This window comes from Myotis yumanensis, unplaced genomic scaffold (assembly GCF_028538775.1).
Source record: "Myotis yumanensis isolate MYYU_CA2020_CCGP unplaced genomic scaffold, mMyoYum1.0.hap1 SCAF_2, whole genome shotgun sequence".
Classification (NCBI taxonomy): Eukaryota; Metazoa; Chordata; class Mammalia; order Chiroptera; family Vespertilionidae; genus Myotis; species Myotis yumanensis.
The window spans coordinates 32310890-32327155 of record NW_027223753.1 but is presented as its reverse complement, the minus strand read 5'-3'; the positions used below and the strand labels follow the sequence as shown (position 1 = coordinate 32327155).

The following is a 16266-nucleotide window of genomic DNA, read 5'->3' as shown; positions in this document are numbered from 1 at the left end:
GCAGCCTCGGGCTCCTGAGCTAGATAACCTGCAATTCATATTATGGATTTTTTTTAATGCTCATGGTCCAAAGCATAGTCTCAAATGCCAATTTTCCAGTGTTTGAGAAATGAGGTTTGGAATTAATAAACCACCCACTTCTATGAAGACAAGTCTGAAGTTGTAAAACCCATTTTAGACTATTCAAAAAGGAGAAAAAGCCTAATTTTTCATTTAATCTCAGTGTCTTGAAAAGCAAACTGTTCTGTCATACTATTTTTTTTCTCCTGCCTATGCCCTCCATCACATTTTTACTTGACTTTTTTCTTTTTAAGGCAGGATAGGGATACTCACTTCATCAACAGATTTAGAAGCATCTATTTTCTTGACTTTTCCCATTTCTTCATATAAGTCAATAACTGGCTTTGTTGACTGAAGATAGGTTTGAATTCTGGAAAAAAAAAAAAAAGGCAAATATTGCAAGGTTCTAAGTATTCATCCATTCTCCTCCATGTTATAGGATAGCTCAGAGGAGAACACTGGATCTGACCCAACTGACTCCCTTAGCATCTTCTTAGATAAGCCATTTCACATAGTTAAGCATGACATTATCTTTTTCTGGACCAAAATGAGGCAAGTATTTAACCTGCTATTCAAGTTCCAAACTGAGATTGAGGTGGCTTATTGTATAAAAACTGCAAAGTACCTCTTTTCCAAGCTCTCTCTGTTGTCATCACTCCTACCACTACTCTTTCCCCTCTCAAGGCATCGTTCAATACAGATCTAAAAAGAAAAATAAATACAAAGTTATTATAAAAAAAGAAAGATATGAATTTGTCAATCTTTTAACCTGAAAAGAAAATAAAGTTTGAAGAGTTAAAAAAAGACCCTGCATTAAACTGAAGGTATCTAATTCATTAATCAACATGTAAAGTCCTTTTAAATTTAAACATGTGGTTCAATTTATATAAACTAGATTAAGTAAGTACAGAGCATAATACGAATTCATTCATGACTCAGTTTTTCCTGTGTATTTTTTTTTTCAAACCGCAATAAAAAGATCTATGTGTGCATGGGTCCATCTAGGATACATTATTAACTTATTAGGTATGAATTACATGCCTCTGACTTGGTCCTATTTTTGCTTACTTTTCAGTAATTCCATAAATATCCAAATATTGAAGAATCAACATATTTGCATTTGAATAAAGTACCCCTTGTTAATCATGAATAAACATTCCTTAGTTATAAAGCTGTGGTAACATTCTAAAGTTAACTTTGAAGAATAAGTGAAAACATATTTTTGGGGGTTGGAAGAAGAGAGTTACATTTTAAAACAACTCAAAGGCTTCAGCAAGTCCCTCCACCAGAGGCACATTTGCAATTCAACCAGCCAACTTCCTTCAAAGCAGAACCTCAGATTCTTATTCTTTCAGGCTGTTGACATTAATTTAATGAAGTTTACAGGTGTGAAAGGCCTTTTAATTAAATGAGTCCAAGAAATTAACTCAGTTAGTCAAAGGTATGTCTAAGTATGCTATTGGAAGTGCCAGAAAGAAAAAGAATGCTTTCCTGCTTTTTTTCAAGATCATTTTACACTATGAACACAAATCAGGCTATCTTAACTGTTGCCTTAAAATAGAAAGTTTTCCCAAATTCCCAGAAATATGTGCTTCTTTTCCAATAAACAACCATCCCAAGGCAAGATACACTGTCTAATAGTGCATACCTCAGAAGTAACAGGGCAGCTTCATTACCTAACATTATTATACAAGTCAATTTTTACTTAAAAACAAAGCAAAGAAAATTCTTATTATTTTCAAAATAAAGCAAATTTTAGGTCCACAAGATTGCTGATGCCAAAAAGTGTTTAACACTCCAAGAGCAAGACAGTGCTATTCTGTCCATCCAATGTTCCAATTCAAAAAAATACTGCTGACAATATAAAATGGAATATAAGTAAAAAGTGACTGCATTTCTCTAATCATTGAATCAAGTTGTTTAAAGCCCATGTGGGCAGATGAAGATGTTCATTACCTCATTATCACAATCAAAAAACAGAACGAAAGATACATCTGCCTTCCCATCCATGGTCTTATTCCAACCTTGAAGGTTGTCTTCATTTCTTGGAAACCCATCGATCAAGAATTTATTCTTCTGAGCATTGGCAGCCATTATCTGATCCATTTCCTAAAATAAAAAGAAGACTTAGGGTCAATACTACATTAACAATTTCTTAAGGAGGGTCGTGGATATATTGGTGTTTCTTTTATTATTCCTTAAATCAGAAGTAAAGCATGAAGGATGCATAGACAAAAAAAGACTTAAAGAAAATGACCTGCCCTGGCTAGTGTGGCTCAGCTGGTCATGCCATGCACCAGAAGGTCGCTGGGCTGATTCCAGGTCAGGGCACATGCCCAGGTTGCGGGCTCCATCCTCAGTATGGGGATGTGCAGGAGGCAGCCAACTGATGTTTCCCTCTCACATGAATCAATCAATCTCTCTCTCTCTCTCTCTCTCTCTCTCTCTCTCTCTCTCCCCCCCCCCCCGTCTCACTTCCTTTTCTCTAGAAAAATCAATAGAGATATATATTTTTTAAAAGAAAATGATCCAATTAGTATTACCAGTAACATGGCTGCCTCGAGCTAGTGGAATTATGGGTATGTATCCTTCCCCCATTTTATGCACATTCACATACAATTTGTGGGCAGTTTCCAAATGTTCTACAGTAAGCATGTATTACTTTCACATACACATTCACAGCATAAAGAGAAATATAAGTATTAATCAGTATCTTTGCTTCAGCACTAGAGACCCTATCCAGCCCTCCCCCTCCCCTTCCCAAATCATCTTGCTGTGGTGAGAAGTATGCTGCATCTAAAGGCACTCAGATTCTCTGCAATAATTCAAGTCCAATTGCGAAAATATAAAGAGACTGCTAGCATTAATGATTAGTATAGGAGTTAATATTCTCTCTTTTTTTAAACTGCAGCTAATTAAACCTAAATGTCACTGGCTACCCCAAAACACAGGTAGCAAAGAAAACAATACATTCAGAGAGACAGCAGAACACCTCACCATCCTCTTCCAAAGTCTGAATTTAGGTAGGAGAATGTGGATATGTGAATGGGAGATGCAGATCTCTGATCTCCAAATCCTTACCACTACTAATCCCCACGGGCTAATAAGCTCAGATGCATGATTTGGTCAAACTCCCAAGGAGCCTCTTTTCCAAGGCAAACCAATATCTAGTCCCATAAGTGCTCACATTAAGACCCCTGATTCCTTTATCTGAGTGTTGGCTTTATCCCAGCATCTAGCTTCTCCAATATTCACAACACTTCCACACAATTCTTTTGGACTTCTATTATAGCATTTCTACCCCAATTATGGTAGTGGAAGATATCAGAAGAGGTACATCCATATTCTACTCACTCAACACACATTTGAGGCCAACTATCAGGGAACATGAAAAGCAAGGTCATGGCCCCTGGGGAGCTCGAAGTCCAGTGGATAACAAAATGTAATTAAATGTGCTAAGTTCTATGATGAGGTATAAAAGGATGCTATGATAAAACAAAGAAGCAAGCACTAACTATCTGGGACATTCAGAAGCTTTACCCAACAAGGGCACATGTGGGAGGCAGTCAATCTATGTGTCTCTCTCACAATGATGTTTCTCTCTCTTCTCCCTTCCTCCCTCCCTTCCACACTCTCAAAGTAAATGGGGGAAAATATTCTCAGGTGAGGATTAACAACAACAACAAAATTCAATACTCTGAATATTTTCATTACTCAAAGAAAAGGCAGATTTAACTTATCATTTCCTTGCTTATTTAAATTGGTTGGCATTCACATCCCTTACCCTCTTTAACAAACTGATGGTTATCTCAACTGGCACAATCTTTCCGTCTTTAATGTACTTTTCAATGAGTTCACCATACTGTGAATCTGGGTTTTTCCTTTCATCACGAAGAAGTTCTCCTGCAGAAAGGTGTGTATAGCCATATTTCTGAAAGAAACAACACATAGGAAAAAAAAAAATCATAATATATTCAACCTAATAGAACTATTGTTTTTTTCCCTTCATTTTAATTTCTATACTCTATTTCTTTTCTTACAAAAAAGAAGTTTGGTTTGTATATTAAATAATTTAATATTTTAAGAGAGATTTCATGCGATCTCTCAGTTTGCTTAAAAATATACTTTACCACTCAGCCAGTGCGGAGTAGTGGTTGAACATCAACCCATGAACCAGGAGGTCACAGTTCAATTCCCAGTCGGGCACATGCCTGGACTGCAGCAAAATGATGACTCTCCTCATTGATGTTTCTATCTCTCTCTCCCTCTCCCTTCCTCTCTTTGAAATTAATAAAAACACATTTTAGACATATACATTTATTTATTTTACCTACATAGGGCATGGTAGCTATAATGGTCACAAACCATGAAATCCTCCCAAAATTTATCTAATTATTCAAGACATTAACACCTCATTATATTTCTTCACAAACACTATCAACAATCAATGTTGAAATGTTATTAACCTTCAAAAAAATGCCTAACAAGTATCCATAAGATTCAAGGCAAAAAAACAAAACAAAAATCTTGGCTGTGTTTTTTATATAGCAATGCAAATGTTCAGTGAAACACCAACAATACAATTGCTCTTTATGGATTGCCTCTGTTATATGAAAAACAAATTCCATTGTTTAAAACCCACATTCTATAAAATCTGCTTCCCTTCCTTAAGCTCAACATGTCTAAAGTGAACTCATCAGCATTTACACAATCTCCATTCTTCTGTTTTATTCCCTTTCTCAGTAAACAGTATAAGTCCTACACAAAATCAGCTTTCCTGGCCACTCTGGTCACATCAAAAAGCATCTTAGAGTATCACTGTCTCTCCACCTAGACCAGCATCTTCCTTACTACTCTCAAATGTCCATTTCCTACCTCTCTAGTGAGGTCTCATTAATAGGGAAATACAGTTACCTATTTTATATGCTAGTGGAATGAATAAATGAGATAATATATGGAAATCGCATACCAGAGAGCCTAACACATAGTAGGGGATAAAAGCCATCAACTACAAATAATCTGGAATCATATATATATATATATATATATATATATATATATATAATTTTTATGTTATAATATGTGTATATATAGTCAGTGTAATGGTTTTGATAGAAAAACTAATCAAGGTGTTTAAGTGAGATGATGGATATGAGTATCTTATAAATGGTCAGTAAGTATAGTTTCATGACTGTGATTATCACTATTATTAAGGACTTACAAATGATGTATTAGGTCATAGGTCACATTATAGGGTAGTTGAGCTGAGTCATATACAATGCTATGGTATTGTTCTGCCATTTCCCCAAGGTCACAATGAGAAAACAATATAGATCTAAGAAATAATACTGAAAAGCTTTCTCTACTGAACTTGCACATTCCCTTTGATTAAATCAAAAGAACCGTAAAATCTATTTTTAAAATATTTTTACTCCCAAATATGACGACACTCAGAACTACATTCAATATTCAGTTACAACAATCATATCATCCTAAATTCTTAAGACTCCCTAAGTGGGTTTTATCTTATCCATAGTAAGTGAACAATAAACAGTTGATAACTTAAATCTTATCTTTTCTAAATATATTTTTATTGATTTCAGATAGGAAGGAAGAGGGGGAGAAAGAGATAGAAACATCAATGATGATAGAGAATCATTGATCACCTGCCTCCTGCATGCCCCACACAGGGGATCGAACCCACAACGGGCATGTGCACTGACAGGGATGGAACCGTGAACTGATTAATAGGTCAATGCTCAGCCACTAAGCCACCTTGGCTGGGCTTAAATCTCATCTTTAATTTCAACATTAATATCTGAGGCAGCCCATACTCCCACCCTCCTTTCAAAGTAGTATCTCAATCGCACATTTTACAAAAATGAACTCTTTCAATTACCCAGGCTATGGTGAGTTTTTTTTCTTTTTCTTTTTTTTTTTTTTTTGGATTGCAGAAGCCATGTTCTTTACCCCTTTTCTATTTCCAAAAATTGTTGGCAAACTTGTCCTTGCTTATTAAAGTAAGTTAACAGTTAGGTAGTCAGCAAATACTAAATAGTTTATTTGCTGACTAAAATTTGGCATAAAGTTCGGTCAGAATAAACAACCATAGTATAATTCATGTCTCTTAGTCATATAGCTCCTTCCATTAGAAGAAATGACCAAACGTGTATTTAGTTGTTGTAATAGGCTTTTAAAAAATTTCTAACATTTACAGAAAAATGAAATATGAAAGTGTTTAATTATTTAAACTGTTATTTTAAAATTATTTCCACACCACACCATTTTAAATGCTTACTTTGTTCACCAAGTATAAGCAAACTTTTGAAAGATGGGCGTAGAAAGGACTTTATAAAAAATGAAGTGTGACATACTTTCCCATTTATTATGTACAATTTTCAAAAGGTATTTTGCATATACTGTCAACAAAATTTTATAGCAGCTTCATTCCCCACTGCTTACTTTGGCTCCTGCTTGGAAGTCTATGCTTGCTGGTTGCTCTCAGCTGGTCTAGAGATTACAGCATATGGTAATGTTGAATAATGCAGAGACAAACAGTACTAAACAATGCAAATGTTCAGTGAAACACCAGCAATACAATTGCTCTTTATGGACTGCCTCTGCTATATGAAAAACACGAACATTTAGAAGCCCAGCTAGTGATTTAGAAATTAGTACATACATTGTTTGTTTCCTGACACTGCAGAACTCAAATCTGTAAGCTTTATGTTGCATTAAAATGGGTTTTGCATACCATTTTTAAAAGAGAAACCAGCTGCAAACTGTAGAGGTATACAAATGGTATTTTAAAAAAATAATTAGTCTGTCAAAAGAGAGAAAACAACCTAATCTGCAAAGTCCTAGGAAACAAGGAATTTAAATAAATATAACCATGTCAAACCTACATGTGTCTTTCTATTTCTCATCCACATTCCATTATTTAAAAATCTTCCATTTATCAGTGATTTTTTATACTATATTTTTCTTAAGGATTTTGCAGTTTTCCTCTTAACACAGAGTTTCTACAAAAAAAAAGCAGCTATTACTTACATATTAGTTATTATAGTATTTTAGTAATAGCTATACTTTTTTTCCAGTGGGATGACATTTATTTTTTTAATTTCTTTATTGATTAAGGTATTACATATGTGTCCTTATCCCCCCATTACCTCCCATCCCCCCCACTCATGCCCTCATGCCCATTGTCTGTGTCCATTGTTTAGGCTTATATGCATGCATACAAGTCCTTTGGTTGATCTCTCCCCTTTACCCCCACCCTCCCCTACCTTCCCTCTAAGGTTTGACGGTCATAGTTATACTTTAAAGAGCGTGTTTTCAAAGTATTCTGCTTTCATTAAGTAATCACTGATGCCAATTTTAAAGGAAGCAAGAATGGGTATTTCCTAGGCTTAACCAAAACATTTTTACATTCTCTGAAATTTCCAAGCAATTAAAACCCAGTGGTCACTAAATACAGTCTTAAGAGCAACATTCAAAACCACAGCAAGTTATAAATACTATAAACTACAATAACTACCATGACATAAACTACTATTCAACTAAAAATAGTTTTCTAGTGACAAATGTATAAACAATTCATTTAGAGTAACTGTCTTTATGTTTTACTTTCATTTTCTTCTTTAAGAAGTTAAAAAACAACTCTCGACTTTTATGAATCACACACTAACATTTGGAGGGAGAAAAAAAATCGCTATGTTCTCAATAAGACAAAATGACATTCTATATTACTACAACTAGGCAAATGTTGATAATAATGATATCAAACCTCAAATTATCTTGATCAATTTCTCTCACTTCCTAGCCCTAAATCCTAACTAACTCTAACCCTGTCTTTCCTTCTTTCTAAATTTAGCTAATGTGGTTCTATGTGAACAAAATAAACAACAACAAATAAAGAGTTCAAGGTAAATGGCAAGTCCTTGGAGGCAAGAAGAGATCCACTGGACTGCTACTGAGCTTTGCACTACATAGAGGGAATATATATTAGATACAAATATATTTTTAAACAAACCAGAAAGAAAGAAGAAAAACTGTCAATATTTATATATGGCATGATATTGTATATAGAGAAACCTAAAGATGTGAAAAAACTACTAGAACTGATAAATGAATTCAGATTACAAAATAAATATCCAGAAATCAGTTGCATTTTTATAAACCAAAAATGAACTATCAGAAAGGAAAACTAAGAAAACAAGCCCATTTACAACTGCATTAAAAAAAAATAGCCAGGAATAAGTTTAACCAAGGATACAAAAGGCCTAAACTTAGAAAATTATAAGACACTGAAGAAGGAAACTGAAGAAGATACAAATAAGTGGAAGCATATACTGTGTTCATGGATAGGAAGAATATCATTAAAATGTCCATACTACGCAAAGCAATCTATAGATTCAATGCAATTCCTATGAAGTTACATTTAATGGCTATTTCACAGAACTAGAACAAAAAATTACATGGAACCACAAAAGCTCTAGCTGGTTTGGCTCAGTGGATAGAGTGTCGGCCTGTGGACTGAAGGGTACCGGGTTTGATTTTGGTCCAGGAATCATTGTAGGCTCCTCCCCCGCTGGGGCCCTGGTCGAGCGCATGGGGGAAGCAATCAATCGATGTGTTTCTCTCACATCGATATTTCTCTGTCTTTCCTCTCTCTTCCACTCTCTCTAAAAATCAATGGAAAAATATCCTTGGGTGAGGATTTAAAAAAAAAAAAAAAAAAAAAAGACAACCCACTGAAAGGGAGAACATATTTGCCAATGGCAATCTGATAAGGGGTTAATATCCAAAATGTATAAAGAACTTATAAAACTCAACACCAAAAAAACAAACAATCCAATTTAAAAATGGGTGAAGGACCCTGAATAGACATTTCTCCAAAGAGGACATACAGATGATCAGTAGACATACAAAGATGCTCAATGTCACTAATCATTACAGAGATGCAAATTAAAACCACAATGAGATATCACCTCATACCTGTCAGAATGGCTATCATCAATAAATCAACAAAAGTGTAGTTGAGGATGGAGAAAAGGGAACCCTCGTACATTGTTGGTGGAAATGCAGACAGATGCAGCCACTGTGGAAAGCAGTATGGAGTTACCTCAAAAAGTTAAAAATGAAACTGCCTTATCACCCAGTGATTTCACTTCTGGGAATATATCTGAAAAAAAAAAAAAAACCCGAAACACTAATTTGAAAGAATATATGCACCCCTGTTTTCATGTCAGTGTTATATACAATAGCCGCAGCCCAAGTGCCCATCAGTAGATGAGTGGATAAAAAAGCTGTGATAGATTACACAGTGGAATATGACTCAGCTGTAAAGAAGGAAATCTTACCTTTTGCAACAGCATGGATGGACCGAAGAGTATTATGCTAAGTGAATTAAGCCAGTCAGAGAAAGACAATTACCATATGATCTCACTTATATGTAGAATCTAATGAACAAAATGGAAAACAGTCTCATGGATACAGAGAACAGACTGACAGTTGTCAGAAGGGAGAGGATTTGAGGGGCTGGGTGAAAAAGATGAAGGGATTAAACAAAGAAAAGAAACTCATAGACACAGTCAACAGTATGGTGATTACCAGAGAGAAAGGGAGTTGGTGGGAAGTAGAAGAGGGTAAAGGGGGGATAAATAGTGATGAAAGGAAACTTGACTTGGGGTGGTGAACATACCATACAATCCTATATAATAAAAGGGTAATATGCAAATTGATCAAACGGTGGGTGGAAGGACTGGTCACTATGACGTGCATTGACCACCAAGGGGCAGACGCAGGAGCTGCCCCAAGCCAGCAGGCTCCGATCACCTAATGGTGAACAGGGAATCGGCGGGGGGAGGGGGGGGGTGTGGCAGCAGGGAACAGAAATGGCCAACCTCTTGGTCCCTCCCTCACCCTCCCCCCCCTCAGCGGGAGGCTGTGATCACCTGATGGCGAACAGGGAACTGGCAGTGGGTGGTGGCAGGGGGTGAGGCTGGCTGCCAGCAGCCAGGGAAGATGGCCCTGGTCGCAGGCCAGGCCTAGGGACTGTACTGTGCACAAATTTCATGCACCAGGCCTCTAGTATACAGATAATGTACCATAGAGTTGTACACCACAAACCTATGTAATTTTATTAACCAACATCACCTTATAAATTCAATAAAATTTTTTACAAATAAATTTTAAAAATAAGTAAAACAACTGATGTAGTTACAATTATTGGATGTCCTTTAAATAGTTGATACGTTTATGAAGCATTTAAGACTAAGTTTACTTTGCATTCCCTCTAAGATCGGTGAACCTTAAAATCTAAATTGTGGTTATGTACTATCAACAAAGCACTTTTAGCAGAACACCTGGAAATGCTGCAGGTACTATTCATAGCCATCCAGACTCACCAGTCTGGTACTTGTTGCAAATAGTAACTTTAGAGCCTACAGCACCCCAGCAACAATTTGTGTAGGGCTCTCATTATTTCAAAGGCATTTCCAATAGAACTTTTTCCAATTACTGGGTACACTAGGTGAAATGTCTGGTAAGGACTTTCTAGGAACAGTATCTGCCAGTCTTAGGGAACTTTTCTTTGACTGCAAGTGTACACAGATAGTACTTAAAACTGATCAATGGTTTAGAGGGTTAGAAAAAGGTCTTTCATATAATCACCATTAGAGAAAGGCTAACATTAAAAAAAAAAAAAAAAAAAAAAGGCTATCCAGTGGGAAAAAAACTTAAGTGTAATATTTGACTTAAATTGCTAGCAGGGAGAAACCAAGATGGCGGCATAGGTAAACACCGGAGTTTGCTGCCTCAAACAACCACTTCAAAAATACAACTAAAAGACGGAACGGACATCATCCAGAACCACAGGAAGACTGGCTGAGTGGAAGTTCTACAACTAGGAGGAAAGAGAAAAGCATACCGAGGCTCAGAGGAGGCGCAGTGCTGAAGTAAAATACTAAGGTTCGGAGTGCATGCGAAGCGGGCTGGCTGCTGAGGGCGCGGTTGTCGTTTTCAATCAGGAGGGAGTCTCAGGCTCTGAGCTCCAGTTCCGGGCGAGTCTCTAGGGACCCAGACTCATACGGGAGAAGCGGGACTGTCTGGCATCGCTCAGAACCCTAGGGCAGCTTTCTCTCCGTGGGGCTTACAGCGACTACTGGGACACTGAGAAGCAGAGCCTCTGAGGGCAAGACTGAGAGCAGCCATAATTGCTAACCCCGCCCTGTTGATCCCGTGGGACCCGCCCCGCCCAAGCCCTGCAGGGAGGCTTTTGCTGGATAGCCTCAGGCAAAGGCTAGATTAGCACCTCCCTAGAGATCCAGGAGCCAGGAAGCACAGAGGTCAGAGTGGGACCATCCAGTTTGCAGCTCCGTGGAACCATCAAAGACACACTCAGGGGGTAGACTCAGTGAGCACCAAAGCCCCACTGAAGCAAGTCTAGCCCCAGAGGGGTGTCTCCAGCACAGAAATTCTCCCACTGCAGACACAGCTGATTCTCACAGCCAGTTGGCCTGGAGTTCAATTCCTCACAGTGATAACTACAAAAATCAAGGCTTAACTACAACAAGACTGTGCACAAAGCCCACAAGGGGGTGCACCAAGAGTGTCTACCTCAGGTAATTGGGACACTTAGTACAGAAAGGCACTCTATCGACACAGCGAAGCATAAAAAATGCCGAGACAAAGAAACAGGACACAAACGACAGAATTGGAGGAAAGCAAACTGTTGGATATAGAGTTCAAAATCACTCTTTTAAGGTCTTTAAAGAACTGTCTAGAAGCCGCTGATAAATTTAATAAGGCCCTCGAAAAGACTGGTGAGACTGCCGATAAATGTAGTGAGATCTTCAAGAAGACTGGTGAGACCGCCGATAAATGTAGTGAGATCCTCAAGAAATCTAATGAGACCCTTGATGTTGTGATAAAGGACCAACTAGAAATTAAGCATACACTGACTGAAATAAAGAACATTATACAGACTCCCAACAGCAGACCAGAGGATCGCAAGAATCAAGTCAAAGATTTGAAATACGAAGAAGCAAAAAACACCCAACTGGAAAAGCAAAATGAAAAAAGAATCCAAAAATACGAAGATAGTGTAAGGAGCCTCTGGGACAGCTTCAAGCGTACCAACATCCGAATTATAGGGGTGCCAGAAGATGAGAGAGAGCAAGATATTGAAAACCTATTTGAAGAAATAATGACAGAAAACTTGCCCTACCTGGTGAAAGTAATAGACTTCCAAGTCCAGGAAGCGCAGAGAACCCCAAACAAAAGGAACCCTAAGAGGACCACACCAAGACACATCATAATTAAAATACCAAGAGCAAAAGACAAAGAGAGAATCCTAAAAGCAGCAAGAGAAAGAAAATCAGTTACCTACAAGGGAGTACCCATACGACTGTCAGCTGATTTCTCAACAGAAACTTTGCAGGCCAGAAGGGAGTGGCAAGAAATATTCCAAGTGATGAATACCAAGAACCTACAACCAAGACTACTTTATCCAGCAAAGCTATCATTCAGAAGTGAAGGCCAGATAAAGAGCTTCACAGATAAAAAAAAGCTAAAGGAGTTCATCACCACCAAACCAGTATTATATGAAATGCTGAAAGGTATCCTTTAAGAAGAGGAAGAAGAAGAAAAAGGTAAAGATACAAATTATGAACAACAAATACACATCTATCAACAAGTGAATCTAAGAATCAAGTGAATAAATAATCTGATGAACAGTATGAACTGGTGATTGTAATAGAATCAGGGACATAGAATGGGAATGGACTGACTATTCTTGGGGCGGGGGAAAGGGGTGTGGGGGTGAGTGAAGAGATTAGACAATAATAGTGCACCTATGGATGAGGACAGTGGGTGGGGAGTGAGGGCAGAGGGCGGGGTGGGAACTGGGTGGAGGGCAGTTATGGTGGGAAAAAAGAGTAACTAATCTAATAATCTGAACAATAAAGATTTAATTTAAAAAAATTGCTAGCAGATTTTCAATCTCATTTTTAGTCTGCCCTCATTGTATTTTCAAATGTGTGCACTGCATTTGACCATACCTATTTAATTGCAAATCTACATATTAATATAAACTATGGAAGTTTTAAGCCCATCTAAATCTTTTCTTAAGCAAAAAGTTTAACAGGGTGATTTAATAGACAGACTCCAGATTAACATGAAGCATACTTCTTCCTCTAATTAAAGAGTGATATTTTAAAAGCTTACATCCTGTAAAGGAGAAATGAGGAAGGATATAAATCAATTCAACTACAGATGATTACAGCACTATTTCATTTTCCTCAAAGTTTTGCTCTTCATATAAGAAAACCTTAATTCAGGCAATACTTGGAACTTATTTTAAATCCATAAATATTTATTGTCTACAAGATGCCAAGCAATGTGTTGTTTCAGGGAAGGTAAAAGATTATATTCTCAAAGGATGCTTAGGATTTGCATATATAAAGTGACTTGAACCCTATTATTAATTAATAGAGGCAATTCTTCACATATGCATAACTTTTGCTAAGGAATTCAGTCTTGACCAGCACTGTCTTTCTGGGGAAGAAGTTGATTCTGCAGAGACAGTGGCAAGAAGATAGAACAATAAATAAAACTTAAATGAAGGATGAGTTAGAAGCCACCAAACAGGCTGTTTCCTCATTTGTGTAGACCTGGATAGCTCTCTAACATTTTGCAGAAGGCTTCTCAGATAATTGAGGATATTTTGTATCTGATGTATATACCAAAAGGCCCCCAAATCAACTATGATTTGAAATGGTCACATTCCCAATTTCATTCCAGTTGGTCATTTCCAGTATTTTTATTTCTTTTATCTCAGCCCTTCCTAATCGAACTACATTCCCTATAGCAGAAGGGGATAGAAAATAGCCAAAGATGAAGACCAGGCCCAGACTCCCCCAGGGATTCCATGAACTTAGAGGCAATAATTTGAAAACGTCTAACATTAATGGAAAGGTACAGAGGTCTCATTGATCTTAGGAAACACTAATTTGATCTTGTTAATTAAATGACCAATTTTTACTTAAAGTCACTGCAGAGCCTACAAGCTATACACTCATATCACTACAACCCAAATATTGTAGGTGGTATAAGAGCTGGGAATTCAGTCAATTTAGTTACTGTGAGAACACTGGAAGGACATACATCAAACCACTCAGCTGTACCCCTAGTCTTTGAGCTTTCACCTTATGGAAAAGAGGTTTTGTTAAACACTAAGTAGGCCCTACTGTACATTTATTCTTATTTTAAAAGGTAAATAACATTAAAATGAGAGTATCATTTACCCAGGGAATACCAAAAGAAATCACCCTAAGAGAAATAACTACTTGAGAATGTAATTTGTAAAGAGCCTCATCACAAAATAACCACATTTTAATAGCTCAGGTTCTCTTTGAGAACTAGAATTTATTTGGATTACAAATCAGCACTTGAGAAAAATGTGCTAAGGACACCAAAATCTGAATTCAATAATATGTGCAAACATGACATCTGAGCATCGCCCAAGTTACCAAATGAATGCAGAGATGCTTTTAGAGAAACACACAGAATTCAGCAAGGATCACAAGAATATAACCTTGCATAAAGTCATCTTCTATATATATAAAAGCCTAAGTGACCAACCGACTAAGTGGCCGGTAGCTATGACATGCACTGACCACCAGAGGGCAGATGCTCAATGCAGGAGCAGAAACCACAGGCATGAAAACATGGAAGAGACTGATGAATCTCAGAGGTAAGGGGGGAAGGAAGAGGGTGGGAAAAGATTAACCGAAGATTTTATATGCATACTAGAGGCTCACCTGTGGGGTCCCTCGGCCTGGCCTGTGCCCTCTCACAATCCAGGACCCCTCGGGAGATGTCAGAGAGCTGGTTTCGGCCCAATCCCCACAGGCCAGGCCGAGGGACCATCGGTGCATGAATCCATGCACCGGACCTCTGGTATACTTATAAGTTTTATAACTACATTTTGTCACAACCCAGTGTGACACTGGGAAATGTATTTAACCTTTCTTAGATCTCAGTTTCTTATTTGTAAAATAAAAATATCTACACTACCAGAAATAATATCTACACTATATAGTAAATATCATCAGATGTATTTGAATGCAAATGTATTCTTGCATAGCTGTTAGAACTAGAAGCATCTCCTGAAGAACATACTCTTAGAAATGTGCTCTGTGCTAACAGATTCAAGACCTAATGTGAGAGTACTCAGATAGGTCAGGGAGGAGTCAAACTCATACAGGTTAGTCCTAGAGCAGTGATGGCGAACCTTTTGAGCTTGGCGTGTCAGCATTTTGAAAAACCCTAACTTAACTCTGGTGCCGTGTCACATATATAAATTTTTTGATATTAGCAACCATAGTAAAACAAAGATTTATATTTTTGATATTTATTTTATATATTTAAATGCCATTTAACAAAGAAAAATCAACCAAAAAAATGAGTTCCCGTGTTATCTCTGACACGCGTGTCATAGGTTCGCCATTACTGTCCTAGAGCAAAGTCCAAAATAACCAGTGGCTAAACTACAAATTACATACCAATAAAGGAACAGAACCACTTAACTGGCTCAATAGCAAGTGAAACATATACAGGAAAAGAGTAATGTCAAAGAATAACCATAGAATAAGTAAGAGTATGCTATATAAAGATCCAATTCACTATGCAAATAGTCTCAAACACAGAGGCTCCAAAAATTGGCATCACAAATGTATTTGAGTACATTAAAAACCTTATGAGAACCAACAAGAATTCACCTTGCTTTCTATCTTTTTATAAACAAACAGATCAATAGCTTTCACAACTAAGAATGACTAATTAGAAAATATACTTTTAAAAGATCCTATTCAAGTCAATTATACCTAATTTTAAAAAAAATCCTATTCTAAATAGCAATAAAGACTTAAATTAATATCAAATCCGAAGAGAACATCAGAATGAAATTCAAAGTAGCCTCACATTAAGGATAAAAAATTCCTATATAATCAGCATTATCGCCCTTGGTCAGGTGGCTCAGTTGGTTGGAGCATTGTCCCATGCACCAAAAGGTTGCAGGTTCGATCCCTGGTCGGGGTGCATACGGGAGGCAACCAATTGATGTTTCTCTCTATCCCCCCCCTCTCTCCTTTCCTCTCTCTCTCTAAAAAAATTTTTTAATCAATAAAAACATATTCTCGGATG

At 37.2% G+C, this 16266-nt stretch overlaps 1 protein-coding gene across 1 annotated transcript in view; it reads right to left on the bottom strand.

Moving 5' to 3' along the window:
- CMPK1 (cytidine/uridine monophosphate kinase 1) overlaps positions 1-16266 on the bottom strand; it is a 42022-nt gene that overhangs the window by 3271 nt on the left and 22485 nt on the right. Inside the window, exons 2-5 of the mRNA XM_070405066.1 lie at positions 3845-3991; positions 2017-2169; positions 686-762; positions 334-430 (exon numbers count right to left, since the gene is read on the bottom strand). Of these exons, the coding sequence (XP_070261167.1) occupies positions 334-430; positions 686-762; positions 2017-2169; positions 3845-3991 (474 nt within the window). The remainder of the gene's footprint in view (positions 1-333; positions 431-685; positions 763-2016; positions 2170-3844; positions 3992-16266) is intronic.